The 22,277-nt window shown below is 37.3% G+C and overlaps 1 protein-coding gene across 1 annotated transcript in view; it reads left to right on the top strand.

The window, feature by feature from the left end:
- LOC128995579 (ankyrin repeat domain-containing protein SOWAHA-like) overlaps positions 1-22,277 on the top strand; it is a 106,550-nt gene that overhangs the window by 47,284 nt on the left and 36,989 nt on the right. Inside the window, exons 5-6 of the mRNA XM_054420596.1 lie at positions 3,700-3,741; positions 6,227-6,328. Of these exons, the coding sequence (XP_054276571.1) occupies positions 3,700-3,741; positions 6,227-6,328 (144 nt within the window). The remainder of the gene's footprint in view (positions 1-3,699; positions 3,742-6,226; positions 6,329-22,277) is intronic.

Raw genomic sequence — 22,277 nt, 5'->3', positions numbered from 1 at the left:
GTGGTTAGGTCCGTGTGTGGTGTTGGAGTGTGTCAGGGTATAGTTGTACAAGCTTTGAGTGGTCAGGTCACATTTGTACATCATTTGAGTGTTAAGGTCACATTTGTACAATATATGAGTAATCAGGTCACATTTGGTCACATTTGTACAACATTTGAGTGTTAAGGTCACATTTGTACAATATATGAGTAATCAGGTCACATTTGGTCACATTCGTACAATAAACAGTATGAGTAATCAGGTCACATTTGAACAATATGTGAGCTGTCAGGTCACATTTGTACAATATGTGAGTAGTCAGATCACATTTGAAAATATTTGAGAGGCAGGTCACATTTGAACTATATTTAAAAGGCCAGGTCACATTTGAACTATATTTAAAAGACCAGGTCACATGTGAACTATATTTAAAAGGCCAGGTCGCATTTGAACAATATTTGAGAGGCCAGGTCACATTTGAACTGTATTTGAAAGGCCAGGTCACATTTGAACTATATTTAAAAGGCCAGGTCACATTTGAACTATATTTAAAAGGCCAGGTCGCATTTGAACAATATTTGAGAGGCCAGGTTACATTTGAACTATATTTAAAAGGCCAGGTCACATTTGAAATATATTTAAAGGCTAGGTCACATTTGAAAAATTTGTTAATGGCCAGGTCACATTTGAACTTCTTACAATCATTTCAAAGTACAGTTCACAAGGGTGGAGTTGTGGAGGTATTAATAAACCAAAAATTATGTATGAATATTTCATAATAATTTAAATATTTGACATTGCTTTCCAAGCTATTGAAATAAGATAAAACTATCTTTGTACAAGTATGCAGTGTAGGTCTAATATCCAACCATCAACATTTTTTAAATCTAGAGTCACAAAGTTTGTCAGGTGTTTCCAGATGTTAATCGTATATTGTAGGACCTGTAATTTCGCCATGTCAAGCGTGGGTTTTATGATTTTTCCATACGTTTTTACTACTACGTAATCACTTGGAAATTTCAATTTTATTATCGTATTCTCGAGATGCAAAGACCATAACCGCAATTCATTCCTTCATGATTGGCTTTCGACTGGTGCTATTTGTACTACAACATTGTTTGGTATACACAAGGCGTAATTTCTGTTCTTCGCTGAAACGTTGAGTCCACAGTACTTGTACGAATGTCGGCGAAGGGAAGCAGCCCACAGAAGGGTGATAAGTAGTGATAAGAGTCAGCAGCGGTTCTCGTCGCCCTGACCCTCTTATCATCAACAGAGTGTCACAAGTGTAGTAGCGTGATACGTTTGTCTCTCGTGTTCGGTGTTCTGTTCATGTGATGTGAGCGATGTCAGGCGGAGAGTCTAGAGCAACGTCTAGAGATGGCTATAAAAAGGTGAACCCATTCTTAGATTGTACATAAAAGTAAAACATTTCGAATAGTTTTTAGTTTTGGAAGTCATTTTGTTCGTTTTGTTTGTTGGTGCTGCAGTGTTGACAGTAAGCCATGTGGATTATTCTTTATTTTCGAAAATCATTTGCCGTGTAGTTTATTGTTTATTTTGTGCACTATGAATTTAGGAGTATATTTTAGGAAACTACGTACATCGTGTACCAGTTTTGGCTATAGAGTATTATTTCTTCATAAATGCATTTAATAGTAGATCCTTTTATATCCCGTTAGTATCACAGGTCTATTGATTATTATTTACTTGTATGAAGGACGTTAGGTTCACAAAATTGCTAGGTTTGGAAGTAAAGGGCTTTTAAAGATACTTAAGGATTTTATAAACGATTTTGTAACATTTTACAAAATACCCTAAGCATTTTTCATAATCTGCGACCTAAATCCAAATAAAACAGCTGGATGTGTACAACATAAGTCTTAAATGGGGTTTGAATCATCCATGTTCCATACCAAACAAAAGATGGTCACTACTCATTCAAAACTACTTTCTTAATACCTTTATTTATTTTTACTCAACGAACATTTTGCTTTATATCTACCAGTGAAAACTATTTATTTATTCACTCGGAAACGTGTTTTGGCACAGACCAGAATAGAATACTCTTGGTTTCGTCTCTACCCTCCTAGATTCATCCGCACCAACTCTACTTATTCCAAGGCAATGTTTAACAGATTTTAGTTTCGGACACAATGCAACAGTCCGGATATTTGACGATTTCATAGCTTGTTTGGCCGTGACATCAGAGTCATGTCGCCGCTGTCACCCGTGATGAGTTTGTTGTATTTTTCCGCTCTGTTTTGCTCTCGGAAACAGTTTATTACATTAAAAATACAAACAAGTCGCACCGCGTGTTTTGTGGTCACCGGAATAATTAATAATCGTGTTTTGTTTGTTTATTACGTTTGACCTTGGTTTTTGGAGTAAAATGTTGTAGTTAAGTAGTCCAGACTTAAAATTTCGGATAGCTGTAAAGAATTTTAAAATACTGATTGAACTTACTAATTTTATTGATGATTGTAATCTGTTTGAGGTAGTTAGATGACTTTTTTTAGTTCTGAAGAATAAATGTAAAAATGTATAGATGTTATTGTAAATTAGTAAATTTATTAACCCAACTGTCTTAATCAAACATAATCTTTGAAAATAAAATGTTATTGTTTATTTTGCCTCAGAAACAACATTTTTGAGTCCTATTAAAATGCACAGATTGTGCTCAGGTCCTCATATTTTGTTTAATTTTTTGGTTTCAAAGGCTTTATCAGAAATTTGACCAACCAATAAAGAGTGTTTCTTGTAAACATCGTAGGAACTGTTGATTCACTCTTGTTCTGACTCGGTCAACAGTTTTTCACCGGTTCGCGTCGAGTCTTGCATGACAAGCTGACTGATCAGGTATTGTTGAAAATGTTGACGTTACACTGTACAAGAGTTCCGGCGCAACTGCTGATCAACCTTGATTCAGCAGTGTTTTGTAGGTGTTGAGTGGTTAGAACGTATTTGTTGAACAGAGGCTACATTATTAGTGCGGAGTGGCCGGGATTTTAGTAACATAGTAAGAAAGTGCTATATTACTGTTAACATTGAGATATCACCGTTATGAATTACTGAACTGCTACGGCGACATGACTAAGGTAAAACTTGTATATGTTTTGCAGTTAGATTCCTATTTATTCAATGAGTGATTTTGTATTCCTTTACACTTTCAACTAGGGATTGAATAAAGAGGGACGTAGCTCAAACATACTCAAATACGACTACTTTTCGAGCAAGTAAAACTAAATAGACAAGTTGTTGACAACTATAGCATGTTATGTATTACATCAAGTAACACAGTTACATAAACATAAGATAAAATATAAATTTATATTGTACCATACTTAGGTGCTATTTTAGTTGTGTGCTACAATTGAAATTCAGCACCTTAGCGTTCACATTTACATTATCTATTCAAAGATGTAATAGTATTTATACCAAGTTACACTTGTCAAATATAATAATAGTTAGGTATACTAAAGCCTTATTATAACTACAGTACCATAAGCTACCATTGCTAATGTTATTTCAAGAGGTTAATTTTTATATAATATTGTCTTAAAGAAGATTGCTTGTAATACTAATGCATAAAATTGGAATTTTTTAGAAACTTTGTCACGGTATACACGAAGCTCAATATTTGAATTGATGTATGTTTTACTAATTTTTATACAATAATTATCTTTGTCTAAATTCCTACACAGTTTTCTTTTGTTCCAGGGAGGACCAGAAAAGGACGAGGACACACATTCCTTTGTTTCAGTAAGTATTTAAACATAATTTCTTTTACAATTCACAAATTTCAATTTAAATATACGAGAGGTCGTCCAGTGGTCGAAACTCGACCAAAAATATGTAATGTAAACTTACTCACTTCTCTATTTTCACCCCACACTGTAAATAAAACATGTGATTGGAGTTTCATCCATTTGTTTTGATTTTCTGTTTATATTTCGTTGTTATTTCGTCACCAGCATGGCAACGCATAAGATCCATGTTAATTTTTTCAAATTTTTAAACTCATTTTTTGTGCTTATCTTTGAGCCTATTTAAATTTATAAAGGGATTCTGCACACCTACAGGAAAATAGCTTTCTAACGGTATGCGTAGATTTACCCCACGATGCACACGAGCTGAGAAAAAAGGTTTTAAAGAAACATGCTTGCCTATTAATATATAGATAGATAGTTTTTATGGGAATGAAGTTACATTGCTATGTTTTGGTGAGATACTAGATGTTTCAATTGGTAGCTATGAATGATGGCTAAATTCAATGATATACTATACAAGAAAAGATAAGGTTTGGTTGTATACAACCCAAATTAACATTACTAAGAATACCATGCACAAAACCGCCCCGCTATGACACGACGGTATAGGGTAAGATACACACTTAACAGATCACTCATCCTTCACAACACATGTAGCTTGTCAGTCTTGTATAAATGGAGTGCGAGTCGTTTATTATACAGGTTATTTGGTGGTCAGTGTCAGAGATTAAATACAACATTTTGAAAAAAATCTATAAAAATTGCTGTTTCTAGAAGTAAGAGTGAGATATAGGGCCTAACCTTCCGAATTGCGTATTTTTATCGCAATGTGTTTGAGTAATAATTCCTTAAAATCGTTGACACCAACCGCCAAACACCTCTACATGTCTCGTTATCTAAGCATTTAAAACTATTTTGACAAGATGATAAAATATACTATTGTTCTCTGGTATTTACCAAAAAGTGACACACGTGTTGTATTATATAGACGCGAATAAAAGTGAACAATCGTCATTAACGTCACAAAATTGTTGGATTTAAACACACATTTAAATGTTAGTTTGGACAGTTTTACTTGAAACTTATTCGATACAAATGCCACTGACAGAGATTCCGCTGCCTGAATGTTCCGTACGAAAACAGTCCTCCAAGCCCCGTCGACACAGTGGTCCGCGATAGTTTTAGCCCGTGGCCGACGACCAACAATTTCCCATCCCTCATACACCCGAGCATTCCCAGCCGCGGTCGCGCATCAGTTCCCAGATCTCACTAATCCACGCGGGTGTAACAATTTGTATGATTTAGCGACGCGCAGGTACAAAACACGCGTAAATAACGAGATAAACACGTGTAGCCGATTTATGCGCTTATATATAGCGTGTGGCAGGTGGCGCGCCGTCATCCGTCTTGGCTTGTCCAAACACGCGCCACGTCCTATTAGAGACGTCGCCATCTCTCAAGCGCTAAACAGTTTTGATTCCGGCGCTTTATTTACCGCTAATGAGGTGCGTCGATTTATTTACCGCCGGCTTATGAGCGGATTTACACCGGCGATTGAGGTAACGGCGGGGGCGGTGGTTTTGGCGGGTCAAGTACTGCGTGAGTTGTGATAGAGGTTGAAATATGTGGAGAGGGTGTTGATATTTTTACAGGGGCTTAAGCTTATACTTGCTAAAATGTGGTATAGCACGTCTTTCCAAAGAGTTTTCTGAATTAAAAATTAATTATGTGTACTTAAATGTTTCTTTTGCCAACATTTCCCACTGCTTCTTCTCATCAGTCTTCAAGACCGGTGGAACGTACAATCCTAAATTCCATTGTAACAAAGTTTCAAAAGTCAAAAACGGTTTAAATACGTGCTTTTAGGCGTCCACTAAAATGCTCAATGCTCGTTGCTTTTGCAATTTAATGGATGCCTAATAAGAGGTATTTAAACCTTTATTAGTAGCATATAATTTGGCAATCATGATCTATAATCATGTCAGAAGTCAATCTTTAACCTATTTTAGGTTGTCTCTACAGTAGTAAGTAGCTACTGTATGACCCCTTTTAACATTAGTTTAAATCATTGTAAGGTCAGGCAGTTAAACTTTTAGCTGTTTGGTTACAATTTTACTATCAAAGATGTTTTGTTTTTTTAAATCGCCCCAAAAGCTAAATTTAATCTACTGCAAAAATGTTTTTTTCAATTTTATATAAAAGCTATTCAATAGATGTCGATTCTATTAGCTAATGCATTTAAAACGTTCAAAACGAAAATACCATAAATAAATATCAATTGTTCTTCAATCCAATTCTTAAATTGCATTTTTTAAGATAAACAAAACCCATTAAGCTGCTCTTTTGTGAAAAGCTACATTATAATTCAGACGTGAACTTGGATTCCAAGTTCAACCAATTCAGATAAATCCAGCACATGCAGTATTGAACTTCAATCCTCTGCAAGTATTCAGTGTGTTCCTTGTTTTAATTTTCAGCTGGACCCAAAAGCGCGGGAATGGATGGTCAAATCAGCGCAGTCGGATTACCAAGCTTTGCACAAACTTGCTGCTGAAAACTCCAAGCTGGCCAGGTTCAAGGTAAGAAACCCCCTAATCTCAGTAAATTTTGTATTTTTTTAAAGTTGTGGCTTGTGATTTTCTTATCCTTTGGTGGTTTCTTGGTGTTCTTTGATTTATCTACGTATATTCACTCTAATTATTATTATGTTTCCTTAATTTGTATTTGTTCTTTTTTTGTGTTTCACCTTAGCATGTCATTTAATAAACTTTAGAACGCCATCTGTTAATTAAACACCTTTTTCCAAGCGTAAAATCTTTAAATAATAATTGGCACTCGAGTTCTAAGTTCGACGTTACTTTACTTTTATGCTTGTGTAGCCTACTAACATCCTGGAAAATTGTTTAAGGCTGCATTTTCAGAGTTTTCAGTCTCTAGGGAAAGAAGTGGATGTGTATTAACTCTGCTCAGCTTGGTGATCATCTAAGTTCTTTTTCTATGTTTAAATAAACGCCTCTCCAATCTCCGCCTTAGAGAATACACTATTTTTGCTAAAAACAAAGGTAATTACAATTAAAAAAGGTTGAAATGTCTGGTTGTCACCTTAAGGTCCAAGGCTTGTCCTATTGGAATATGCTAATTTCAGCTCGAACGCCCATCGTCAGGTCCGTAGAACTAATACCTGAAATGAGCATAATCCAGTAGAATAAACCTTGGACTTGAAGGTGACAATCAGGTATTTTTACAGTTTTTATTTAAAATGTCAATCAATTAGTCCGGAAACACCCCAACAGAAAATGAAGGAAATGTATTCCAAATTGTGTCCATAATTTTATGAGTATCAATCGGACCTCGCCGACGAGTTTTATAATTTAGCGAAGCCATGCTGCTGTATTATTTTGAATAAATATATTTGAATTTCAAATCGTGGTGATAATTTTACACACATAACCAGTGTAATGCAACATTGTGTCTGTTCGAGTCCGCTCAGCAAGCGTTCCGCATTAATATCAAATCCAACAACTTCGAATCATCTCTCGGAAAACAATCGCGTTTTTTACCAAACATTTTTTTTTTTTAAACACACGCACATAATGGATTAGTCGTGTACGATGGCGGGGGTTGAGCCTGTGAGCCGTCGTCGGATTGTAGACGGTGTCGTGTCGTTTTTATCGGACGCGGGCCAAATCCGCTATTGTCGGTTCGACAAGTCCCTTGACAAAAACAACACTAGCAATAACCCTAAATCCGTCCCCGGGCGAGAGGTAATCCTTATTTGTATACACGGAGCGACCGAGGTAGGTCGGCTCGGGGTGTGGGTGGGGCGATCGGACAAATTGATGAATATGCAATCGCCAGTGCAAGGGAACAGCGGCCGATAATTAAATCAACACTCGGGCTAATCAGCCAGGGCTCTGGGGACAGCGTTTAATTAATATCGGCCATCGTCATCGCAGCGTCGGTGAAAAACGGCCAATAGTCATGGTCCCGAGTCAACAAAATATACTAAGGTATCGGTCTCGAAAGATTTTATGTTGTTGTTAATAATGTCGTAGTTCTCAATTCTTCTCGTTCATATAATAATTTTAATCCAAGGTAGGTTCCGGATTGTCGTAAAAAATTAACGGTGGTTTTGGAAAGACGTTAACGTGTTGGAGATTTCGATGACAACTATTTTCCCACTTATTTAATAGTTTTCAATTCCTTCTAGTCTTGGTTTCGAACTTCCCGGGGAACAACATCACAGTGTTCGTAACGTATAAAAGTAACGGCGGCTTCTCGATCATAGCTTTGATTGTTTTCAATCCACAAAGTTATAGATAAATACTTTGTAGCCAAATGAGGGGTTCGAAAAGCATCTTTACAAAATACCTAACCCTTCGTGACGTATGTACCTGATGTTTTGGGAAAGACTGGAACGATTCAGTTGGAAAATAACTTAAACCACCAACATTATGCACCTTACAAGAAAAGATATGTTTGCAGATCGCACATATTTGGAAAACATTGGATTCCGATGTTGATTTACGTTTACTGGTAGTTTCGTTTATTTATGGGTAGCTATGTACACTGGTTGGTTTAGTCACAAGTAACCAGTGAGTCAGTGTAACCACTTCTGTTGGTAGTGGGCCAGTCTGCCATTCATAAATCCCGCTGCAGCTCCTGGCTTTTAGCTGCTATCAGCTGGCCCTGACTGAACTGTCATTGTGAATACCACAGTCGATGTGTGGTTAGCCAAATTAATAAAAACTATGTTATAACCCACCTCGACGAGACGACGAATCTTGACCTTTGGCTATTGATGAAACTAGACTTTCAATGGTCATGTTAAAGTTGCAGCCAATTTTAGAAAGCAGTTCAGTTGAACAACAGGGTGCTGGTGTCACCATGTATTTCGTTAGAAATTATTTCATCGAACAGGCTCTGCGTTCTTTTGAATTTTTTTTGTAACCTTCGTATAGGCCTACTGATTATACAACTTATGTATTTTATTCACATCGCAGAGTCAAACCTTAAACAAACATCTAGAGTTCCCTCTGATCACAAACCTGAGTATTTGTAACCCTATATAAACTGTTACCAACCTTACTTTTTCAAATCAAATCTTATACTATTCAAATGAGGAAAATTGCAATATACCTAATCTGGAAAAGGACCAAATCAATTTAATATAAAATATAGAACAATTTACGAAAATCTTGAAAATATAGTACAGTAGTTTGTTCTGTGTACCACCTTGTGTCTATCATCTCCTTGATTTGGTTTATCCCGAGACTTATTGACTAGCTGGTCATCTATGGCAAGTAGGAGGGGGGGGGGCACAATTACACACCCATATCGCAGATCGACGCGAACCTACCTTTATGGAATTTTAATTAAAGGGACGAGCCTCCCAACTATTTAATACCAGCTGGGCTGCCGGCCCGTCCACTGACTGTGATATTGAGTAATCGGGATATTTGTTGGGATCAACTATTTGCTTTGGAGTTTTACAATCAAATATTCGTGATTCGTTTCGATTGTAAAAGTATCATCTTCAGTAGTCCAACTTTTGTAAGTTAGGCTCGATAGTCTAACTTGACAGTATAGGGTTAGTATTCGAAGATTAGGACGTGATTTTTTGTTGGAGATTGGTTTTAGGAGAAATTGCAATCATATGCAGATTTTATTTGGCGTATGATGTGAGTTTTGATGCTCCGGATAAAGATGGAACAACAAATTTTAGTAAACAGTACTCTGTTTACAAAACAAAAGATTATACGTAAAGAATGTTTAATAAATGCAGATAAAGTTTATTGTTGAAAACATTGACGCTTAACTTTAAAACTAAATTACGTGTGTGTTATTCTGATTTCTGTAGGCTTACTTCTGTTCTAGCTTTCAAACCGAGTTTAAAAAAGCAATATCGTTAAGTATGTTTTAAGGATGATTTCACATAGAGTGAAGCTCGCCAGGACAACGAAATAATACAAACAACTTTAGATGTGTTTTAATCAAAGACGGCATAACCTTTATTCGTCAATAATCATTTAGGAATAACCATTTACGCTTACTACGTATGGATTTTATCCTAATTGTATTATTTAAAACAATTTTTCGATGTAGATCTAGAGGTAAAGTGTCAATATAAAGTGTTGGATGTTACACCACTATCTAACCAACGTGAAATGCCGTTTGAGCCGTGTCGAACCACTTCGGTCCAGTAACATTTCGGTCCAGAATCCTAAGATGTCGCTTGCGGCCTAACCCTCTTCCTGCTCACTAGTAACACTTTGTCCCAAAAATATGCCTTGGATTTTAAATTGACTGTGGGATAGCCCAACTGCGCGTGGTGGTCAGATTTTGGACGAGTAATAGTTTTATGACCTACGAAGGGTCAGTCCAACTCCGCACGGTGGTCATTAGTGTTAGTCCAACTCCGCCCGGTGGTCACATCTAATCTCTACGCTACCCATCAATCTTTGGGTTGGGTTAGATTGGGCTAGGTTACATTCATAACAATTTCAAACTTCAAATACAAACGCTCAGACGTCAGACCTGAGTGCCAAAATTGACCACTGTGCGTGGACATTTTTCGCAACCTTATCAATCTCAATATCGCCTTGGTATGAATATGGCATGGCCCAGTGGATCGTAGCCCACCTACTCAGAAACAATATTTTACCCTTAAGCTAGGCAAATCTCTGTATCAAACTCTATCCCAAGAACTAAAATAATTACACAATAATCGCGGAGTTGCAAAAACCCATTGTGACCACGAACGTTTAAATCGCTGGCATAAATCATCGATACGAATATTCAGATCTAATATTACAAGCTTGTTCCTGCGTTAATCGATCCGGTAGAAATCCTACCTGGTAGAAGCGGAGTGATTAAAAACAGTCGAATCGAAATAACGAATGGCCACTGGGCGGTCAGATATACGGGAGTTCATTACGGAACCCGCCTGGCTAAGGCGAAAGCAAACAAACAGTCTAATAGTTGCGACCAATTAACAACCGGCCACTACTCATCGCCGCTTAATGAAAAAACATTTATTACAACCAGATACTGGATGATGAAAAAATTAATATATTAGTTTGGAGCGCGTGGAACGGTGGCTTGTTTTCAATCTGGGCCCCACGCAAGTCGTGATGAACGGGGTACGCCTACTATATTTTTTATAGCTACTTGGCTGACTGGCTGGGGTTGGCTATGTAGAGTGTGGAGTACCACAAGGACGTATCTTTGTTCCGTTGCTGTTTCTTGTCGCTCTAGATGTGTTGCGGTTCGAAGTTGACGACAGAACCAATTACATTTCACTTACTTACGGATTACAATAACGTAGGATTAATAATATGCCTTTTCTTTCCTTGTTACCGGCAAATATTAGTTTTTTATTTTATCACGGCCGTTTATTATAATGCCTAAAATCATCAAGGTTTTCTCAGAATCAAATATTTTGTTTGTTCTATAAAATATGATTAGTTTGTTTAAAAATCCACAATGATACCCGGGTTATTTTCGAGTAGCTGAACAACAAACTTACCTCGTCTTAGATATTATGCATAGAATTTGTGTTAAAATTTGTCAGAACTTGTTCAATTTATAAAATTCATCAAAATAATTGATAATTCTTAGTTAAACGTCTTTACCGACATGAAATGTTATGTTTGCATTCGGTAGAGAATAGTCTTTGAAGTTGTATACCGCTAACCGTTTGAACGGGCAAGTTATCGAATTTTATGTCACACTACGAATACTCCTGGGAAAAGCTTGCAAGCCTTTTGGAGGAAACATCTTCACATTAAAGACATATTGACATTGAAATGTGTTTAAAAATTATGAGTTTCCAAACATACAAATACCCCAGCGGTGATAAACTAGGAATGTGATTTCTAATGTTTTAAAATTGAATGATTATAATTACAGTATTTTCTTACTGTCCTTTTGGTCAGGAGATATCTACATTTGTCTAATCATGTTAAGATTTTTCATCAGTGGTAGCCATATTCATTGGATTTTAGTCCCATAAGAGCAATGTTAACTTTGTAACAGATTAAAAAAAAACCCCTGTTGTGATAAAAATAATGCTTGAGTTATTAAAATTAAGGTTTAGTGGTCCTCTAGGGAGTCAAGATGTTAGTTTTGCCGTTTCCCTCCACTTAATAAGTTGATGAGCATTAAGAATTGAGCATTTATTAAGAAAAGGCAAAAACGAATAATTGAAATATCATTACCTGATTCCTTAATACTCTTTGTTAGACCTAAACATAAATTTTCAAAACTATATATTTATCAATAACACTGGCATGCTGCTTAAAATTATGGTATGTTCTGTCAAATTTAACATTGATCTTATGGGACGAAAATTTGAATTACATGTTTTTTCCTAGTATTTCCATCACCTTAGGGGTTCAACCGTCCACATCTAGAGGTTTGTCCCAGCGTAAAAGTCCCACGATTATAATAGACCCGGTAATTTGGCTAAACGTTTGATCTGTTGAATATATTCACTGGGAACTGTCCCCTGGCCGACGTAATGGGGTGGTTATTGATATACAATTAGAACGGCATCCCAACACAGGACCGATCCCGCATTCCGGGGTCCCACAATTTGACTAATCTTGGGACGAGAGATTGGCTGGCGTTAGACCATCCCTTCCGACCTGGGGGATTGTGGATTGTAAATTAATTCACCAATGTTTAATTTGTCTGAGAACTTGGAATTTGATTGGCACACTTATAGTTATATTTAAGGCTGAAGGTTTTAATTTACAAATATACATTTCTTAGATTAGGAAGTTAGTTGTGTATGTTTGAACAATGCTACATGTGCGATTGTGATTGATAGTGATTATTTACGTTTAAATTTCAAAACGCTTGGTTCACAGAAATAAATCGGCTCTTTAACTGTCACTCGATGACCTAAAGCTGATATAAACTTATGGTAAAGAGTTGTTGCTTCTCAATAGTCCTCAATAGAGTTATTTTGGAAAAGCAGCGGAAACGGAGATTCATAATAATTAAGCAGTTATGTTTTAAAATATTGTTTCTAATTGAAAGAAAGTTTACAGTTTGGATTTACAAAAACAGTTTGAGAATTGCAGCAAATTGCGGCATGCACCCCTTAGCCACGCTTGAGGTGCTACATCTTACAGCAATAACTCCTATGTATTTTGATGGGACTGCGAAAACGGAGGATTGTAATAATAAGTAGTTTTGTCTCTAAATATTGTCTCTAACTGAAAGAATGATTTTAGTAAAAGGATTTTTTGGAAATATTGTTTAACATACAGCAAAATGTGGAATGCTAGCAGAGAACCTTAGCCATTGCTGCTAAGGCGTTAAAAATATCTTTTCATCGCATAATCAATTTGTTTCATATGTCCTCGGTAGTAGTGGGTATATTCCGACCGTAACCCAGAAGAATGTTTAGTAGCACCCAAGCACTGATTATACAATGATATGTGTTACTTGGTGCTCAGATGATATCAAGTGGTCCAGTCATGGGCGCCCAACGTCGGGCTCGGTTGTCCTCGCACTGACGAGGTTGTCATTAGCTTGATATCTTCATTCCTTCGCCTCTGATGACCGGCAACATTATCGCCCCATTTCATTACTTCACCACACTTTAAATCGGATTTGTACAGCGGCTTTTTTGGCGGGCCAGTTACGGCGCAAAAACGGCCAAACGGCCACGTACTCGGCGAGATGGAGGGTGATAAAATGTAACGAGGCTAATACGGCCGGGCTATGAGGTGAGGACAGGCTCGTTTGATTGCGAGATCGTTGGCAGTCGTTGCCGTGTTGGTAATGTGATGAGAGGAGTTGAATTGCTCAGTGTTGCTTGATATGATTTAAATTAATTTGCCATATTCGATAAGAGGAACTGTTATATTTCTAGATTTAGTCCGTCTGAATTGGATCTCAATCATTGTGCCACTGTTCCTAAATCAATACCAGTATTTAATGGTTTTTAAAGTAATTCCCTACCTGCAGGAAATTCGTAAGTATTTGAAAGATAACAAGATAGGTCAATGATTTTTTAAATTAAAAGAAAAACGTCCTTGGTCAACATGGTCTGTGTTTGTGCTCTTCGGAGATCTTCAGGAAAAGCTGCAACAGTGACAACTCCTGAATCCCATCCGAACGACGTGGTTATCTTCTGAAGTCTTAAGACATTCCCTGGGGGTTTAAGCTTAAATATAATTCTGCTCAGGAACATCTGTGATCCCATCTAAGCATACTAGTAGATATCTTACACGTGTGACAAACCCATACTCTGCATTCACCAGTTTGCTCTTTAGTCGCAGCTCCCCGCAGATCCGTGTACTCGTAACACCGGCAGCCATTTCTCCTGTATCCAACTTAGCATGCAGAAAGAGTCCGGATGTATTTAATCAGAAGTTAATTTGTTGGGGCCGAGGGTTAGGTTAGGTAGCCGACAAGTTGTTTACATAAGGCATGATAAACAGTCGATGGTCGCGCCGTAACTCATCTCGCCCGCTGGATAATTGGCTGACCGTCGCTAGATCTTAATTAATATTGGAATACGTCTTTTGTTTATAATTGACGTTGTTTATCGATATCACTCCTATCGCTACAAATTACTACACAGACAACTAGGCTAATTACAATTCGTCCGGCACAAATTGTTTCCACTCCGGCTTCTGGGCCAATTTGAAATAAACTGTGGACCTGGCATGGGAACTCGATACGGCATTACGGACTGATTGGCTGGCCAATCAGCTGTTGACGGATGGTGCTGGATGCTGCATGCAGAAGCTGGGTCTAGGTTGAGGAATATGTGGGGTTGAGGCGATATTCGGAAGGTTGTAGGAGGTTCGTGGACAAATTATAAAAAGAAAACTTCAGCATGTATTTGAGGAAATTGTTTGAAAACGTTTTTGCTAATGGAATTATGGTACTGTAAACGGAAGTAGTAAAATATTTGTGCTAGAAAGTTGTAGTGGTTTTAGTGACGGAAAAGAGGTGGTCAAAGTTGAAGCCAGCGCTCAGGAACATTGTAGAATAGTAAGTAACCTATGGGGATGAAACTAATCAAGGAAAAGGTTGAAAAATTAAGGGAATGTCAAAGATGTATTTTTGGATTTTTGTTAAGCTATCAAAAATATTACTGACGACTGAGGTTGTTACATTTAGAAGGGAAAGATTGTTGATATTTCCTCCTGTAGTGATATTGATCATATCTATCCTAAGTGGTCACAGACCGAAGCATGCGTTGAGAGTGAACTCATGCAAATGCACCACACGAGTATCGTCATGAGGCTATCGTTGCTATCTGGCCAGTGACAGTAGGCAGAGTTTTTGCCAGGTCTGTTGTCTGCGGCACTGGAGACATCAAGATGTCCACGTGAGGTTCCCACGGTGATTCATACGTCGTAAACGTCAGAGTACCCTGGTCCGAGGCGCCACCCCCCCGGGGTACAGACATTCCTGGCCAACCCTTGCTGCAACTAGCACGGGTAGTTGGTTTAGCATAACCATTAGCCACACTCTTCCAAGGCGATGATACGTTTATCATGTTATAGGAATCGTTACGGCGACAACGGACATTTTCAATCACAAGTATAAACTGTTTTGGTAATGTGACACATACTTTCTCCCCTTAACTTGTCAACAACCCTTATCTAGGGTAAGCGATGGGAGTAACTATAATATTTTATGCTGTGAAAAATTGCAATAACTTTACCGTAGTTTTCACAGTATTGGGGCTTTTAAGGTTTGTTTAGAGTCAAAAGGACCACGACCTACTACATTTCAATCTAAATTATTCGAGCCGTTTTAGTCACGTTTTGATCCGTCCGTTACGCTATTGTAAAAGCCCAGTTAAAATTATAAGATAAAGTATCCACACCATAATACGTGATTAGTACCAAAATTCAGGCAAAGTTTTTGTAAATTACAAAAAGAAAAATCACTCCGAGTAAGTAGTTACAAGAAACGATGAAAATCTAAAAAAAAACAGCCAAATTATAACAACGATTATGAAGGTAGGTACGTTCTCACCAGAGCACACGATCAGAATCCAGATACCTAAATGACGTGAATAGTTCAGTACTTTGTTTTTACTCATCGTGATTGGAATGTCCACAAAGGTGTCTCATGTATGCATAACAGTGCGTAAACGTATGTAGCTATGTAAAACTTGAACCGATTTATACTTATAATAGCCCAGATGGTCGATTCTTTTGCAATTTTTACAGATTAACCTTACCAGCCATACAATTTCGAAATAAAAAACGATTTCAAAATACCGCAAACATTACACACCAGTCAAGATGGTCCCATTTATTTGTGACTTCTCTAACGTGATTATTACAGGCCCGAGTATCCAGTAGCAGATTTCGACATGTGGAACGCCGGTATATTTATATGTCCCCTAATTGGCCGAGGCACATGAGCTATAACGTATACTCGCTGCTGCTTCGGTTTTGATTGCGGCCGCGGTGGTCCCGCTACTGTTCTCCATCTCTGTTTGTTGTTTTGACATTTATCACCCCCCGATATTTATTATTCGCTCGTTATTATCACCTTTATTTATGCCCCTCTGCCCTATCAATTAACTGGGACGAAGCTGGCAGGCGTGTTTTGGCTGCAGGCGGCGTGATTGATTTAGCTCGAAATCGAGCGTGCAAAGTGAGTCATTTCAACCATGGGTTTGGGAAGTTTATTGGTTTCAGAAAAATACACTTTTTGATGTATGATTTTGAAATACGGTATTTCTTTTGTGGTTCACAGTCAATCATACAAATGTTATCTTTTACATGTATACACATATTGTATTTTATTTACAGTATGTTTTGTTTCGAAGAGCCTGAGTTGTGCTTTGTTAACCAACGGGGCAATATGTAGGTCTTTAAAAGAGTAGTTGAGAATTAAAAGACATAATGTTTATTGCTTTCGCAGAAAAATGTTTTAGACACTTTAAAACGTTTACAACTTGTATGGTATATATTTTTTTAATTTTTGGCAAGAATTAAAGTGTTATAAGAGATTAATCTGGAAATAATGACAGTGGATTTAACGTTTTTGTAAGTGGCAATATACACTCAAACTCATTAACCTCATAGCCATGTTAATGCTCAACAAGTCTTATTTTTCTATGGATCACCAAGAAATGTTTCGTTATTCAAAACGGTACTTGTAGCAATGATTGTTTTTCAAGTAATCAAGGCTAACCCTATTCAGTCCATGGTATTCCTTTTCTAGTAGATTGACAGGGTTTTCAGGTTGCAATAACTCATCATCAGGTCTACAGAACAAAATCGTTTTTAACAGGTCAATATTATGTTATACTGATGTTAGCTCTATGTATTTGTTGGATCAGATATTGACGAATATAATTTAGCAATTCTGGTGGCTACAAAAATGACTAGTTTTTTTAAGCATTGATTCAAGCACACTACATTCTCGGATGTGTTGTGAATTTCTCGTATTATCTGTGACTCGTTGTCGTTGTATCCTATGACGCTGAGGTGCGACCTGTGACGATATGCAGACCCAGTATCAGGATATCCAGGACATTCTGTCTACATAATTGGTGCAGGCGCCTCGCCGCCCCTACATGTGTCGAGCTACTGGCTTGTTAGTTACTGCAGACTGCAGATATATGGCTGCTGGCTGCTGGGTGATGGGTGGGCTTCATCTGTCATGTCAAATATGTATTTACTTCATACTGCAGCGAAAATTGTAGCTTTTAGCCAAATCTCCTCATAGGGAATAAGGTATACCGTCTCACCTCATAGGTCAGGGTGTACGACTTGGAGCCGGAACTGATTTAGTTTTTGAGGTGATCCCAATGCCCAAAAAATATAAGTTCAATTTCATGTATAATAAATAAAAATAACCCATGTCTAAAAAATATATATGTATCTGTTAGAACGACCCGAATAAGATTATCCCATTTCGATCAAATTCTCTATAAACTTGTAAACCTACGTTTACACGTTTATCCGAACGAATTCACAAACCAGCATGATTTCTCAGTTTTCACCCACAAAACATAGAATTTCCCAATTTCTCTCTAATAAATTTTTCAGAGCTAAAGAAAAAAATAATTAAGTATTTTAGAGTATTTTTACAGTTACGGAAAAAGTATAGGAATTTGACCACTACTCTAGTGTTGATACTCTACACAACTTAAGTGCGAGTAACGAATTGAGATTGTTGCAACCAGACCGCAACACGAACACGACAACACGGTGTCTTCGCAGCCACCGTTGTGGCTAGCAGTAAATCATAGCCAAGAGTTGTGCTGCCTTGTTTACACGTGTTATGTATATACGGTCCGTGGACTCGACGTTTTTGTCTCATTTGCTAATGATGGATGCGGGGTCGGGTAATTTGTTTTTCGAGCCGATTAGGAGCGACGGGTCACACATGGCCGTCGTTAGCTCGCCACTTCCCAACGGCAATGGGATTAGACTTTATTGTGTTAGGCTTCTCACAGGTTCGATCGTAGGGGAGGACTTCGTAAAGTTGTATGGGAAATTACACTTAGGCCCTTCGCTTGGAACTTAATTAAAGTCTGTATGATGGAACCTGACTCCTGACCCCAAGGCAGGGTGCACACTGGAGAAATCCGTTTCATGAAACCGATTTCACGAAACGAGAAACTTTAGTTGCTTGCAACAGATAGATTAGTTTAACACACGACAGTGCACACTGTGTTGCATGAAATTGGAATTTCATTTGTTTCTTGCAACTGGTTTAAATGAAATCCAAAAAACAGATTTCGTATAGGCTTCAGTTTCACGTTTAAATTGGATTTATTCACTTACCTCAGTGTATTATTATTTTTCCTCAGCACTCAGAGCTATTTTATTTTAACCTCCGGTTGGTGTCCTTCTGTGTAATGTTGGATTTTGTATTAGTGGGCTAAGTAATTCTACTAAACATTCAAAAAGAGGCTTTGGCATAAAAAAATAAAAAAAATTGACAGGATCACTCCATAATTAACGAGCTACAGTGTACGTACTGTGTTGACCATCCCTAATCAACGGTTGAACCCAATCCTTCCTTCTTTTCGTTTTCTTTAGCCACCACCAATATAGTCACATCATCGTCCGAATTCATATCACGAAACTGGTGGAATCCCGTTTCTTCTGTGTGCATTTGTTACAGAAATGGTTTCCTTGAAACCAATTTGATGAAACCAGTTTCCTGAAAAGGGTTTCTCCAGTGTGCACCCTGCCTAGGCCCCCTCCAGTAAGGCGACAGGTCCTATCATACAGGCTATAAAACACAAACTGTAAGAATCCGCCTTCACTTCTATAGATCACACAAATTAGAAGAAGCCTCCTTCAAAAAGTCTCTTGACTAATAAACGCACCAACGTTCTCTTGAACTTACTAACTATACATACCCACTGTCCCGTAAACTCCTCTAACAAACCATTCGAACTCCGTCTTCTTCTTTATCACTTGTTTTAAACTAGAATGCTCTCCTTCAACAACATCTTAATCGCACAAAATATAACGAACTTTCCCTCGCATATGTTTGTCACTTGATCTCACAAATTATGCATATCCTCTTTTGCTTATTCTATTGATGAAACAAACCTTACAACCCCTCCCTCACAATATTTGATTACGTAAAAGGTGCGAAGCCTGAGCTCTGGATGCAATTCCCAAAAAAAAGTTTAATAACACAAGCCGTTACTTTTACTGTAAAGATCTCTAAATTTTATAAATTTTTGCTACCTCTTTCCGCTTTGAGTTACTCAGCAATTAATTTGGCAAGTTGATATAAATGCATTGGCTTCGTCAATTTATAATCCAATATTTTTACAATTAGATTTAAATAAATTTCAACGTAATCCGAATTCAGTTTTAAATAACAAATTAAATACAACTAAAGTACATTTAATTTGAAGACATTTCCTTTGAAAAATGCTGTTACCATTCCCCAATTATGGATTTAATATATTCAAACATTCGTTAAACACAACGTTTTCACAAAACCCCAGAAATCTTCTTAGCAAGACCCCAACTGTACAAATCATACGAATTTGGCCACGTTCTATCCCGTGGTATCCTTACCCGATCTTTACTGAAAACATCCATCGCTTCGATACCTTATTTAAAAGTCCTATGGAGATCAAATTAACTCTTTATAACCAACCTCAAAATGTATGTTTTAAGCGCAGTTTTGTACCTGGCTAATAAAGAGTAAGTGAAGGTATTCATAAACCCCTAAAACACATTCGCTCATACTAAAATACGTGGCAAATCGTTTAGTTTACCATTAAATAAAACAGGAGCTGTAAATTCATCGTATGAGCGAAGGAACGTAATAGTAAAATTTACAAGCGACTTGCCAGACACGTTATAAGTGTTCAGAGTCGGAATTAGTGTCGAGTCGAGATTATGCCGTGTTTACAGGCACAGCAGCCTGATATAACATAGGGACAAGATGGCCACTAATGCGGACTTGTAGGCAAGATAAATACAATACAAATAGTGTGAACACGGTCGCGCTGGCACGAAGGCTCTATCTAGCTGTGGCTAAATATACGGCGGCCCTGGCCACGCTGACGCGGCAGTCCTCGAATTCGAGCGTTTTTGTAAAATTCATGTATGGTTGCTCGCAAATTTTGTGAGTATTTTATATTCCAACGATATTGTACATGAAATCAGTTGGAACTATCGTAACTCTTCGGATCCAAGTTTAACGTGTAGGTGCTCGAAATCGACTTTCTTGTCAAATATGTCATCACACGGTAGATTACTTGAGATTATTTGGAGTTTGAAATTACTTTATTTATAATTTAATGGAACGTCATACCACTTAGACATACTGTGACTCTTTTGCCGTGGACCTCCAGTATGTAAGTTTAATGGATGAGTGAGATGCTAGAAATTGAGTCTTGGTGTGAACAGATACACCCCACTAGTGATTGTTTTGCCAACACTCTACTTTAGCAAATAAGTTTTTATAAATAGTTTTTGTGTAATAATATCTGCAGTTTGGCTGAATACAATGGGTAAAATATACATATACGTATTAGATATACGTAAATAGAATGTGACTAATAGGAGTATTATATTTTGGGTTTATTTTCGTTGCCGTGGAGATTTATCAATGTTTACTCCAACAATGACATCTCGAAATATAAAATGACTTCAGGGCTTAACCCGATAATATTTTAAGGACATAAATAGGCTTATTAGCTGGATTCATTATATAATTTTTTTATTTATTTTAGCAACCTTTATGCTAAGAAAAACTCCAATATCTCTCTCCATATAAATTAAACGATCTATCGGTCACAGCTTAGATATGTCTATCTAAATCAAACAAAATGTCATTTTTGTGGTGAAAAGAACACCAAGATAATTCAATCAGTAGGCTATATGAATTACCCAGATATCTTTATTGTGTAACATCATAGATACACATCGGACTCAAGATTTAAATCAATATCGAACAAATGTCTTGTAGTGAAAATAACACAAAGACATTTATCAAGAGAGTTTAATCAGTATATAAATTATCCTCTCCACTTTGACGTGTTACGGCTCCTCGCATAAATAAGCAGAACTGCGCCAAGAGTTGAATAGTCGGGACGGAGTTTATATAGCTAATTAGACAGAGGCTGCCTATCATTGTCTGTACACCGGTCATTATTCAAGCGCCATTAATATTCTAATAGAGCTGTTTTCACGCTTCTTATCAGATCCGGCCTTGGGATTCACAGCTCGTTTACTTATTTTCTTTCTTTGCGTTTATCTGCCATTGTGTGTTGACCTCAGGTCCGTGGGAGAAACGGTTTCTCCGGTAGCGGGCTTTGGGAATATTCAATTGGCGTTTGATTTGTGGGATACAAATATTAGGGGCTTAGCATTACGTTTGTTTAGGTATTTAGTAGGTTTCAAATGATGGTTTAAAGTTAGTGTAGATAATTTTCTTCATTTGTTGGTGGTGATAGATACTTTGTAGCTCTTTCAGTAAAATATTTGTGAAAGGTTTCAAAAAATGTTTTTCTATAGATTTTAATCAGGAAACATTTTTACTGTTGCGCTGTAGTTTTTTTGCTGGTAAAAATTTGGTATCTTATGTTAATCTGGGCTCTATTTTATTTTATCTTTAAGAGAGGTTGGACTCTTTTACCTCGCATTTGTGCGTCATGGACCTTGGGTCTGTGCGGTTGAACTTTCATCAGTACCGAGAAAAGTAAGGTAGCCGTCACAGTAACTGAACATTTTAAGTTTTGGCACCAGGACGTGCACAGACGAAATCGCTACTACACTCTGTAACAAAAAGGATGATGCTCTTAAATTATAATTTTACCAAAGAAAATATAGTTAAACAAGCTACTCACAGAGTTCCCTACAGTCTATCTATTTCCTCCCTTAGTTGTTGAAAGGTTGCTGTTACTGTGATACTTGATGCTATACGTAACAATATTTTTTTCCGTTTCAGTTTACTTAAAACGCTGGCGTAGTGGACATTTATTAGTCATTTTTTTATCAGCACACTCTTGTCGGGAGCTCAATTCAACTAGGATAACCTTTTATTTTA

Source organism: Macrosteles quadrilineatus, unplaced genomic scaffold (genome assembly GCF_028750875.1).
Source record: "Macrosteles quadrilineatus isolate MER2022 unplaced genomic scaffold, UCM_ALF_1.0 Scaffold_5__1_contigs__length_97177068, whole genome shotgun sequence".
In the NCBI taxonomy this organism is placed as follows: domain Eukaryota; kingdom Metazoa; phylum Arthropoda; class Insecta; order Hemiptera; family Cicadellidae; genus Macrosteles; species Macrosteles quadrilineatus.
This window is presented reverse-complemented; position numbering and strand designations above follow the sequence as displayed.